General features: G+C 32.9%; 1 protein-coding gene across 3 annotated transcripts in view; it reads left to right on the forward strand.

Moving 5' to 3' along the window:
* The window catches only part of PLOD2 (procollagen-lysine,2-oxoglutarate 5-dioxygenase 2), a 116,560-nt gene extending 104,687 nt beyond the window's left edge, over window positions 1-11,873 (forward strand). For 2 of the 3 annotated variants that reach the window (XM_060099561.1, XM_060099558.1), the window contains 8 exons: window positions 1,796-1,937; window positions 3,088-3,150; window positions 4,148-4,261; window positions 6,804-6,869; window positions 8,430-8,534; window positions 9,697-9,843; window positions 9,953-10,078; window positions 10,246-11,873. In XM_060099561.1, the coding sequence (XP_059955544.1) occupies window positions 1,796-1,937; window positions 3,088-3,150; window positions 4,148-4,261; window positions 6,804-6,869; window positions 8,430-8,534; window positions 9,697-9,843; window positions 9,953-10,078; window positions 10,246-10,401 (919 nt within the window). In that variant the 3' untranslated portion in view covers window positions 10,402-11,873. The remainder of the gene's footprint in view (window positions 1-1,795; window positions 1,938-3,087; window positions 3,151-4,147; window positions 4,262-6,803; window positions 6,870-8,429; window positions 8,535-9,696; window positions 9,844-9,952; window positions 10,079-10,245) is intronic. The other variant, XM_060099560.1, reaches the window with a different exon arrangement.
* The last annotated feature ends 818 nt before the right edge of the window (window positions 11,874-12,691 follow it).

Raw genomic sequence — 12,691 nt, forward strand, 5'->3', positions numbered from 1 at the left:
ACCTTCCAACATTTCCTTTTGCAAGAATTTTCTGTGTAATATAGCTAATATTCTGCTTTAAAGAGAAATTGCTTTGCCAGTATGATTTCCATTTCTAGAGTTTGAAAAGAATATACTTACTACAAAGTATGTGCATGACTGATATTTATTTCAGAGACAACAATTGATATTTTTTAAACTAAAAATTAATCACACCTGAAGTAGTTTTTTTTTACTAAGGTAATATTAAGGAAGAATGTATCCTGTTTTTCATACAGATGATGGACCAGAGTGACTGAGACATTAAGTGCTTTGCCTAATTTCTCAGATACATCAGCTCAATTAAAAAGGGTTAAAATTTAGGAAAAAAAACCCCCACACACTTCTTGTTGAACAGTTGAGTGGTAAAGAGATGTTTTGCTTGTGAAAATAATAATAGGTGTAAAAACAGTAATAGTAAATTTGAATGATGTAAACGATAAAGGCTTTTGTTAGCTGCAGTTAAGAAGCATGATAACTGAGAAAATACTATTAAGATCATATTCTGTTGTTTCAAAGTACGTTAATTGATTCTGGAATGATCAGGATAGACCATATGCCTGATATTGTCTGTGGGTATAGCGGGAATAAGGCTTCACAGAAGTAGAAACAGAGAACTCATATTTCATTTGTTTTAGGCACTGGTGTTTTTCTGTCCAACCTCCTGTAATTGTTGTCTAAAGTGTAAGGAAAAGAATAAAGTAGAGGTTTTTGATTTAGTTAATAGAAGAATGTACCTTGTGTATAAAAGCTACATGAAAGAATGACATCGTGTGTGTGTGTGTGTGTGTCTGTGTGTGTGTTTTCCTCTAAAATTGAAACAGTGCACACTCTACCATACCAGTGATTAATTTCTGAATTCAGTGGACACATTGTATATTTTTGATTGGCCATTTCCTTTGAGGCTCATCTAGTACGACAAAATGATGTTATGTATATTGCTTTCAATATCTAACTACATTTCCTTGGTCAGGATCTTCCCTTTCAGTGCTCTAAAAGCAAAGGTATATCCCTTCATGTGAACCTCTATTATATTGTTTTTATGAAATGAGTCATGTTCAGAGTAAGGAGACAGGCGTGGGAAAGAATAAAGGACAAAATAAAGTGTCTCCCAACACTCATGTACTTCTAGCTATGTTTCTTTATATCTTCCTTTTTCTACAGACAATTGAGATAGCTTAATGAATTTCAAAAGGCTATATTTTAGGAGAATTTTAGGCTGTATTCAGCGATGTGCTGGTAAATGTCTAACAAGTAGTTCTTTGGGTTGGAGGAGGCCCTGATTTGTAGTGTTTGCCAAGTTCTGTGTTCTGAATAGTTCTACCACGGCTGATTTCAAGCTTCCAATGTGAAGTCGGAAGGCAAGCTAAATGCTCTGGGGAGCCTGTGTGAGCTGGCTGCAGTACGCCACTGGCTGGGTGTGCTATTTTTTGCTATCAGACTGCTTAATCTTATATGTACAACAGAAAATTATACTCTAGCTGTATCAACAGAGTGAGGAATGACAGCCAAAATGCCAAACATATCAACCTTAAAATGAAGTTTATGTAGGGAGATAGTGGTTTATCTCATAGTATGTAGTGTTTACCAAGTAATCTCATGTATATGTGTGTGTATATATGTGTCAGATATCATTAAATGTGTTTGCATTTGTGTGTAACTTGATTCAGTAGTTTATATCTGAAAAATTTAAAAACATAGAAGGCATTTATTTTAAAAACATGAAAATAAAACTTCGTATTTGTGGTATTTTGGAACGTCTTATCTTTACTTTCAGAGGGATATGGAATGTCCCATACATGGCTAACGTGTACTTAATTAAAGGAAAGACACTCCGATCAGAGATGAATGAAAGGAACTATTTTGTTCGTGATAAATTGGATCCTGATATGGCTCTTTGCCGAAATGCTAGAGAAATGGTATGGTATACAATGATGGCTTTCTTGAATGTCTCTATAAGATGGCTTGCTTTCCCAGTTGATGTGTCATTTGTTTTGGTGCCCTTTTTCTTTCTAATTTGTAGTACTAGCCAATTTTTCTGGTTCTGTATTGAAATACTGGAAGCAATTATGGAGAATAATTTACCTGTGGAACATTTACCTATAGAAACAACTTGAAAAAAGTTAGGTGCTTAGGCTAACTCATAAGCAACAGTAAGATTTTCAATAATAAACATAGCTTTATTACAAATCAGCTTTGCATTTTTAAGAATTTGCCTTTACTTTCATTTGAAATTCTATAGTTAAAACCTGACCTAATTAAAGTTAACTATATGAAGCCTGGGTGAAATGATCTGTTACACATTTAAGAAAAACACACTTTTGTCCTAAAATCAATGTCCATATTTTCTCTATCATTATTAATCCCATACTCTCAAAAAGTAAGTTCCTTACCACTAATCTGGGAGGAGGATTGAAACATATAGTCTATTTAATCTATGTGAAAAATTAATGATACATTGCTATTCTACAAATGTACTTTCTTGATAAAACTTAAGTGATTGTAGAAAATAGTTTGTTTTTCAAAATGTGTTAATACGTCTTAAAACATTTATATGGTTTTCTGTTTTTAAATGGTTGGGTTATTTTATTCAAATTTATTTAAGCAAATGTGATTTTGGAAAAAATCAGGAAAGTTGGCAAGTACTTTTTTTCTGGTTTAATAAGGCATGTATTGTTTGAATATATTTGTTTTTCCTATAAACTTATGTCCATTGTTATATTGAATATACTCAGTACTTGTGATTGTAATTTGTGCTCATGTTTGGCTAATTTGACTCAACAGCGCATCCTGGAATGGCCATTCTTACACACTTTTCCTTTGTCTTAATTTTGTATCTAATAAAAATTCTACTAAGGAATGAGCTTGGATTTATGTTTGACCAACAGAAAAAAAGGGCTGGAGTTGTTTCTTTGTGTGCGCTGTAAGCTTTGCTTGTTCTGCATGTTGTCTGTGAAGGACATTTCAGAATGTCAGCTTTTGATCAAAGGCTGCTATTTTTATTTACCTAAGAATACCTGAGAGAGTGGATGTGCAGGTCAACTTACCCAATCCTTCTCTTCATTTTAGACTTTACAAAGGGAAAAAGACTCCCCTACTCCGGAAACATTCCAAATGCTCAGGCCCCCAAAGGTGTTATTTTTATTTATTTTTACTTGTTTTGGTTTATTTAATTTTGTTTATTTAATTAAACTAGATATTGTCTAGAAGTAAAATTTAAGAGTCTTCTTTCCTTTTAGCTTGGTGTGACTGGTCGGTATTCTTTGGTTCTGAATCTGTATATGTATGTGTGTGCTTTGCATGTTGGGGTACGCATTGTGTGATATTCACTTCTTAGTTCTTTGGGCTGATTTAGATTTTATGGTTGACAAATGTGAAAGTTAAATCCAAATCACTTTAACTAGTTTTTCCAGTTTTTGTTTTTTTAAGGGAGAGAAGAAGTAGGAGTAAGTATAAAGTACATCCTGATTAAAATGAGATTTGGGTACTCTTCACCATTTTTTTTTTATTACTAACTAACTCTTTTACTATTAAAACAGGTACAAAAAGAAACAACCTTACCTTAATGGTGTTTGCCACATTTATTTGGTTTGGGGCAAGGACAGGAGACTGATTTTCTTTAGCTGCCTCATAATGCAGGAGTAATTTCTGTGTTCAGTCTTTAAATATCAGGACAATAAAAGTATGAGATAGACTGACAAAATAAAATTGACCTTTGAATTCTTGTTTAAAAATGTGATATCTTCTTTGAAAGGGAAAGAAGCTTAAAGAGGTACAATTAATTGCACTTTGGTGTCTCAAAAATATTTCTGCTTTCAAACAGGAATTCTTTTTCCTTGATGTCTACATTTAAGACCAATGAGAAAGGGACAAAAACAGTTATTCTTCTTTTTTTCAGTTGAGTGTCAGTGCTATCAATTAGTTTTGTGTGGTGTCTGAATTCATAATTAATGAAAATTTTATTTTTTATTTTAAATCATGCATGTTTTATATGAAAAATAGAAATGCATGTTCCTGAATGAGATATAAAAGTTGAAATTAATATCTTCTGTATATTTTTCCTATGGTTAAATTTATGTTCTTGTACTTTCCTCCAAGATTATTAATACTATTATTTTTTGGCATATAGGGTGTGTTTATGTACATTTCTAATAGACATGAATTTGGAAGACTGTTATCAACTGCTAATTATAATATTTCCCATTATAACAATGACCTCTGGCAGATTTTTGAAAATCCTGTGGTATGTATTTCATGCTCAGCTTCATTTATTACTTATTTTCCTATAACTCTAAATGGATATAAATCAATTAGGTTAATAATATGAAAATATGGTAAGAGGCTTTAAAAAGGTATTTTTAATTATATTTTTTAAGGCATAATTAATTATATTTCTTGACTAAGAACTTTCCTTTTAAAGACATATGAGGTTTGGGGAAAGGAATTATCAGTTTCTTTGATTTCTCCCAATATCTCTGTTTTATATATTCAAAAACTCCAACAAATTTTTAATCACAATTTCAGGGGAAAATGTTTACAAGTAGCTCACGTGTGACAATATTACATTTTGACTTTCAGGAAAAAAATTCAAAAAGTTAGTTTGTGAAAATGGACTTTACTTTATCATTTTGTTTGTTTTTTATAACAATTTTGAGAATGTACGCCAAAGATAGCTAGAGAAAATTGCAGAGTAAGTGGATTCAGCATATAAAGTCTTAAGTTGAGGAAACTATTTCCTTTTGAAGTCCAAAATTATTTCTTTTCTGAAAGATTTGAATCATGTAGGCATTAATTCCTTTTTTGTCTTACTGGGTTGGTTGGCACAATTATTCAAGGGAAAATACTCTAATCTCTGTTAATACTACTATTTATGGTTTTCTCCTTCCCAATAGTAAAAGTTTTAAATTACAAAGACTCAATCCACCTGATGAGAATTGTCTTTTATTTTGTAGTAGTTGACTTTTGGGAATAGTAAATTTAATGGTCTCTGGAACTCTGTTGAAGGAAAAAGAATATCTTTTGACTTTTTTGGGGTATTTTAAAAATACTTTTGTTTCATTTTAGCTGCGTGTCTCCATCTTTCACAGGAGTAGAATTTAAAAGAGGCTTTTTTTAAATGGTGAGGGTGGAATTACATATTTTACTTTACTGAATCTCTTGGTATTTTGAGAGACAGAATTATTTGATTTCTTGGGTAATAATTAGCTTCCTGAAAAAAATGTCCTAAGTTATATCCTGTAGATATTTGTGTGAGGATTCAAATCTTTAGAGAGTATGCAAGGAATATATCAGAAATAATAGGAACTGCTTTTCTTTCCATGCTTTGTTTTGTTTTTGGTAAATTAGCCTGACTGATATGCCTCATGAGGGGTATCCCATAGCAAAATATTTAATGATTATCCCATTATCAAAACTTCTAAGAAATTAGTAAAGTCAGTTTGTTCCATGACATTTGAAAAGCAGTCTAAAATGAAAAGTTAATATTAATGCTTTAATGTAAAATCTTAGGAGCTTGTTTCTTTAACTTCAAAAATCTATAATGATGCCAGGAAAGGATACTTAAAAATATTTAAAGATTCTGAAATGTTATGTATGATTATTTACTGCTAATTTTCCCCCATGTTTTGGAATCAGAGAACCAATTAATGTTAAAGGAAATAATGAGATAATACAGTTATTTGATCCTTATAGTGATATACTATGTATAAATTAAATTTGTTAAAGAATTTGAAGATAACTTTTGTTCTTCCATATCAAAAATTTCTGAGTTACATATAAGCAGAGATATGCAAAACTAAGAATGGCAAATAAATTATCAGGGCCCTTCTGAATTGTGGCCTCAAAGATATATTTCAGACAAATATTTTTGAAACGTATTTTGATTGGAATTATTTTGAGCCCGTATCTCCATTCTTTCCTGTTTGCTCACTTAATTTGTACTTTGCAAAGAGAAAATTAAGAATTTTGTTAAATAGTCTAAATATATTTAAGAAAAGATCGTTTTGGATATTGACTCATATTTTAATATAAACCCTTTAAATATTGGGCTTTTAAATAAAACACTTGACCCAGGAAAAGGATTCCTTAGCTGATATTGACAAAAATTGATGTATCTTAGTATGTGGCTTAGGTGTCAGTGATTGGACTAAGAGAAGATTCAGATTCATGAATTAGTATGAAGAGGAGCTATTTTTCAATATATGGTCTTATGCCTTAATTTCAGTAACTAAAAGATATGAAATAGTAACCCCATGATCATTCTTTGATACACATCTAAAACTGAAGGCAGAAAATTTAAATATATTTAAAAAAATCAAAATTATTTTAGAGTAATTCACTATAAAATTATAAGTAAGGCCAAGTTGATTAATATTTTTACGAATTTTACTAATTTTTACTAATTAAGTTTTACTAATATTTGTTGGTAGGATTATGTTCCTTATCTTTTACTTTTAAAACACACATATTTACCTACACCTATTTATATGCATAGAATATAGCATACAAATATAGTGACTATAAGATTACTCAAATTTTAAAATCCTGAGTTATAAAACTCCATAAATAAAAATTTTGCATTTCAGAAAATGATGTGAACATACATAGAATCAGGCAAAGTTTAAAAAAACATAAACTGTGGTTTCTGAAAATTCCTACTTTGTCTACTACATGTAGTCATTTATAAATTGCTTGAGCAATTTCTAAAGTGCATGTACTTTATATTTTCTATTAAAGTATTTATGAAAAGGTTTTTGCTTTAATCTGTGCAATTGATTTTTTTGTAGGACTGGAAGGAAAAGTATATAAACCGAGATTATTCAAAGATTTTCACTGAAAATATAGTTGAACAGGTTTGTATTAATAATTACTATGATATGTAGAGCATTTTTGCTATATTTTCCAGCAGGGAATATTATTAATGCAATACTGCTTTAGCAGCAGATGTTGTGAAAGTGGAGAAACTTTATCCTTTAGGTAAAATTCATATGACTTAATTACCAATTTTACAGCCTTAAGGGTCATACAGTTGTAAACATGTAGAAAAATGAGAATTAACAATAATTTTAAGATCATGCCATGTTTTTAGCATACTCCCAAATGTTATAGCTATCTCAAAAATAAGGAATTTTTGGCAGATCTCTGGTGTAGGCCTCTTTCAATGAAAGTTTATCTTTGAAAGAAATTGAGCTCCAAACGTCTCTTCTCAGAGAGGTCTTTTAAAAAATGAACTCTGGGGCTTCCCTGGTGGCGCAGTGGTTGAGAGTCCGCCTGCCGATGCAGGGGACACGGGTTCGTGCCCCGATCCCGGAGGATCCCACATGCCGCGGAGCGGCTGGGCCCGCGAGCCATGGCCGCGGAGCCTGTGTGTCCGGAGCCTGTGCTCCGCAACGGGAGAGGCCACGGCAGTGAGAGGCCCGCGTACAGCAAAAAAAAAAAAAAAAAAAAAATGAACTCTGTTTGGGCTTCCCTGGTGGCGCAGTGGTTGAGAGTCCACCGGCCGATGCAGGGGACATGGGTTCCTGCCCCAGTCTGGGAGGATCCCACATGCCGCGGAGCGGCTGGGCCCGTGAGCCATGGCTGCTGAGCCTGTGCGTCCGGAGCCTGTGCTCCGTGGCGGGAGAGGCCACAGCGGTGAGAGGCCTGCGTACCGCAAAAAAAAAAAAAAAATTTAAAAAAACAAAAAATGAATTCTGTTTGAGGTTAGTATTCCAAACTATTGCTAATACCTTATTTCAGAGAACGTAAAGTGTCTAAAATGTCTTTAATTCTGAGATGCTCTGTTATTTTGTGTACCATGAGAAAGGAAAAAAAATACTGCCAATTAAACTATGATGCAATGTTTTCTAGTCACTTAGAATTTTTAATTTTATGCATATTGAAAGAGCTATTTTAGACTTATTAAGGCATATATGTTATAGAGCACTGTATACATAATAGCATTTCATTTCAATGAGTGGTAGTATAAATCATTTAAAAAGATGTTTCAAAGGCCAAGTCAACACAGTGCAGTGCCAACTAAATGTGTGCATGTGCACACACACAGATACATACAAACGCACAAAGTGAGGACAGAATGAATGCCCGACCAAGTGTACGTGCCCTGTGGCATTAACAACTACATCACTATGGCTGCCTGGCCAACTGTGTCTCTAAGACACGTCTTGATTGCACAGATGTTAAAATGCAAACAAAATAAGTAAATGAATGAAAATAAAAGTCTTAGAAATTGTTTAAAAAAAAAACCAAGCTAGTATTGTTTGTAACGGTAATGTCAGTAATATAGGGCAAACTTCTTAAAAAGACATCTAAGTGAGATAAATATTGAATATTCTGTACTTTTGAAATGCCATTTTTAGTAAAAAGACACAAAATGTTATTCTCTTAATGGTGATATCATGTTTTATATATAGCCTTGTCCAGATGTTTTTTGGTTTCCTATATTTTCTGAAAAAGCCTGCGATGAATTGGTAGAAGAAATGGAGCATTATGGCCAGTGGTCTGGGGGGAAACATCATGTAAGTTGTCATTTCACACAAAGAACTACAACGTGTATGTGGGGCAAGGAGGAGTGTAGATATTTAGAGAAGGTAGAGGAGGTTTGTCCTTTTTGTCTTACATCTCTGAGTCTTAGACCTAAATGAAGGGGCTACCCAAAGCTGTCAAGAGAACTCTTGTTTTTAGCCTAATTCTGGTTCTAATTGTTTAACATTTAATCTATCCGGGCCTCAGTTTCATCTCCAATTACACTGGTTAGGCCTTAAGGGTCAGTGTCTCCTGGCTGGGGATGGTAAGGTAATATACGCCTATTGTGTGATACTGCTCTTCTCCAAGGTTACTTTTTATTCTCTGCATTTTTGCAGTGAGCTATAGTGAAAATACCAAGACAAAGTTTCTCTGGTTGACTGCCAAAGCTATATTTTTTGTGTAAACATAGGAAGGAGGAATCTGTTTGAATGCCTTTGGTGTAATTCAGTTTTCATTTACATTCAGAGACTTGGCTGAAAGCATTACTGTAGGTGGTTCAAGGTATTTCTTTTCCTCTGAGAACCCACAGATGCCAGCTCCTTCACAGTACTGAGGAATTTTAGTGGAATATTCTGGAATATCACCGCCTCTGCTCAATTATATATTCCCCAGCTAGTTAGCTGATCAGGAAGACAGAGTTCAAAGTATGAGGAAGAACTTGAAGTCAGCAGGTTGTAGGATAATGAAAAGCAATCATGGAAGGACTTTAGGTGCCACAAAATAAAAGTGAGGAACTTGGCAGGGAAAGTTTATTTTCAGTGATAGGTAATCCAAGTGGCAGACAAACAGAATCTATGCCCATCACCAGCTAAGCCTGCCTGAAGGTTCACTGTAAAAAAACTCATTTTTTAGGGGACATGGGAAGGCTTTGGCAATCAACTTTATTTACTTTCTCATTAGACCTCACATATCTATTAAATAAGTAGGAAAGCAGTCTTACCCTGTAATACTTTGCTTCATCATTGATACATTTGCAAAGCCATGTTATCTAAGTTATTTTGATAGTTTTGCAATTAAAGCAGATGGTACACCATAATTGAACTGTTATTTTTATTGTCTATTATGATCTTGTGGTTGAAAAAAATTCCAAGATAATGTAAGTGTGAATTGCACACAGACCACAGTTTATGATGTCATTAATACTCTTTTTAGGATAGCCGTATATCGGGTGGTTATGAAAATGTCCCAACTGATGATATCCACATGAAGCAAATTGATCTGGAGAATGTATGGCTTCATTTTATCCGGGAATTTATTGCACCTGTTACGCTGAAGGTCTTTGCAGGCTATTATACTAAGGTAATTATCCTCCTATTCCTGCTGCCTACCTCCTACCAGTTTTTACACAAATGTGCTATTTTATATTGTTATTGATAAGCAAATCCATTGACTTACTTTGCTCTTTTAGGGGTTTGCACTATTGAATTTTGTAGTAAAATACTCCCCTGAAAGACAACGCTCTCTTCGCCCTCATCATGACGCTTCTACATTTACCATCAACATTGCACTCAATAATGTGGGAGAAGATTTTCAGGTAATTATGGCTTTTTTTTCCTATATTTTTCAAAAGAAATATGTCATTATGAAAGGGCTGTGCCTTATTTTTTTTTAGATTCTGCTTAGATATCATCATTTGAATTTTATCACTCATTAAAAATAAAGCATAACAAGTTGATACATTTATTGGTCTATCTTTTTTAGGGAGGTGGATGCAAATTTCTAAGGTACAATTGCTCTATTGAGTCACCAAGAAAAGGCTGGAGTTTCATGCATCCAGGGAGACTCACGCATTTGCATGAAGGACTTCCTGTTAAAAATGGAACGAGATACATCGCTGTGTCATTTATAGATCCCTAAGTTATTTACTTTTCATTGAACTCAGTTTTCTTTTGGAATGGATGCCTGGCATGAACATGTCTTTGAAGTTGTGCTTGAGACGATGAGAAGAATATTTAAATAACTTCCACAGAACAGCTTCACTTTGGGCCAAACATTTGAAAAACTTTTTATAAAAAATTGATATTTCTTAATATCTGCTCTGAGCCTTAAAACACAGATTGAAGAAGAAGAAAAAGGAAAAAAAATGTAAAAGCAAATATTTATTTCTATGCCTTATTGTCTCTGAGAATAATGACAATTTTCTGAATTTGTGTTTCAGTTGATAAAGTATTCAGGTACAGATGTACAAGTGACAAATGAGACTAATAATATTTTCTTATTAAAAGGCTGGGAAGAGTTTTATTTATCAACATGTAGACAAAATGGATATAAATGAAAATTTCAAAAATTTTAATTTTTGAAATGCTGAAAAACTGGAGTTCTAACTGAATTTGTACGCAACTAATTGTGTAAGTGCTTTTTTGACAGCCTATATAGCTACCTTTTACAGTAGTTACTGAAGGAATACAAAGAACAATATTACACAGTATTTTTCCTCAAGAAACTTAGTACAAAATACAACTGAGGTACATATCCAGTGGAAAACATTTCTGTTTAGATTGTTAGACAGGTTTTTTTACATTTGCAGTAGAAATCAAGCCTTATGTTCCTTCAGATGAATTTTCCAAGGTAGATTATATTAAGTAGATGTTAGATTTAGGAAAGCTTTTGAGCCTTTCGATTTCTTAAAGTACATCAAGTATCATCTTAAGATCAGCAAGTGTCCTTAACTAAAAACAGGGTTTTTTTTTTTTTAATTCTAGAAAATAATGAGGAAAAAGAAAATTTCATTGAGATCAGTAGTAACACTTTATGATTTTTTTTAAAAAAAAAACTCTTTTTACGTTTTTAAGTACTTGAATTTTATATCAGGAAGATAAAGTTGGTGAGCCTTTGTTCTTCCCTTTTGCCCTTTGTCTGCCTCCTAATTCTTTTCTTCGGGAGGGTGATTCACATTTTTGTCTTCCCAGCATAGTCTCCATTTTATCCTTCTTACTCTTTTTATTACCTTCCTTTTATCCCACTTTAAAAAATTCCCCAACACAAAAAAAATTGTGACTTGATTTTTTACCATTACTCTGAGTGGGGTTTAAATACTCTTATTGTAGCTACTGTTTTTAATTTAAAGGTTAAACTTGAAAAAAAGTTTTAAGTCATGGTGCCAAATTTCATTTTTCTAACACCATGTGTTAGAAAATTATGAAAAATAAAATAATTTAAAATAAGTTTCTGTTGTTCTCTTTATTATTGGTGATTTATCTTTAGAAGAGACTATATGGTGGAGTATACTGAAAGAATATCTGGATGCAATAGGCCGTGATTTTTGAATTTTGCTTGGTACATTTACTGATATCAGAACTTAATAAACATTCTAGTTATTGAATTCCAAATTGAATTGTAATATCTTCAATTTCATACTGACTAGGGATTTGATCTAACTTACTTTACAAGTGAGAAAACAGAGACAAAAATATTTATTTGATATATATTTATTTATTCAATGGTGTTTTTCAAGTTCTTACTGTGGGCCAGACACTGGTCCAAGCACTGAAGGTATGGTGATGAATAAGATGTTATATTACTGGGAGATGGATTTAGGAAATAAGGAGTTGGGTTCTATCCCCTTTTTGTTCTTTATTGGCACTTAATATCCAAAGTAAACTCCTACTATCCATCAACTTGATTGAAGAGATATTTTAGTAATTATTCATGAATTATATTACTATACTACAGGATGCTATTCTGAATAGGTACTGGTATGTCATGGATACCAACCATTCAGAACAGACTTTGGTTATAAAAAACAGTTCTACCAGTGCAAGCCAGCTTAATGTCCCTTGTGATACACTTCAGAGGAAAGACATAACCAGATACTAGTTCTTTCCAGTAGTAGGTGGTGACTTATAGTAGCTATTTTAATCTCATGCTATGTTGCCAGAAATTGGATCAAGGCAATCAGCTGAGCACATTTTCTACCTTTCCTCTTTTTCCAGACTTAATGAAATGATACGAAATGTACTTTCAAATAGAACAATTTATCCTGAAGATTAAATCTAATCCTATTGTTATCCTATCAACTATCATCATTATCTTATTACTCATCAAATATTACTAAGTGCTGATCATAACATGGGCTGGGCACCATATTATAATAATTGGGGCCACTTATTGAGTCCCTACTGTAGGCCAGCTACTTTATGTAGGTTAT

The sequence above is a fragment of the Mesoplodon densirostris genome, chromosome 5 (genome assembly GCF_025265405.1).
Source record: "Mesoplodon densirostris isolate mMesDen1 chromosome 5, mMesDen1 primary haplotype, whole genome shotgun sequence".
NCBI lineage: Eukaryota > Metazoa > Chordata > Mammalia > Artiodactyla > Ziphiidae > Mesoplodon > Mesoplodon densirostris.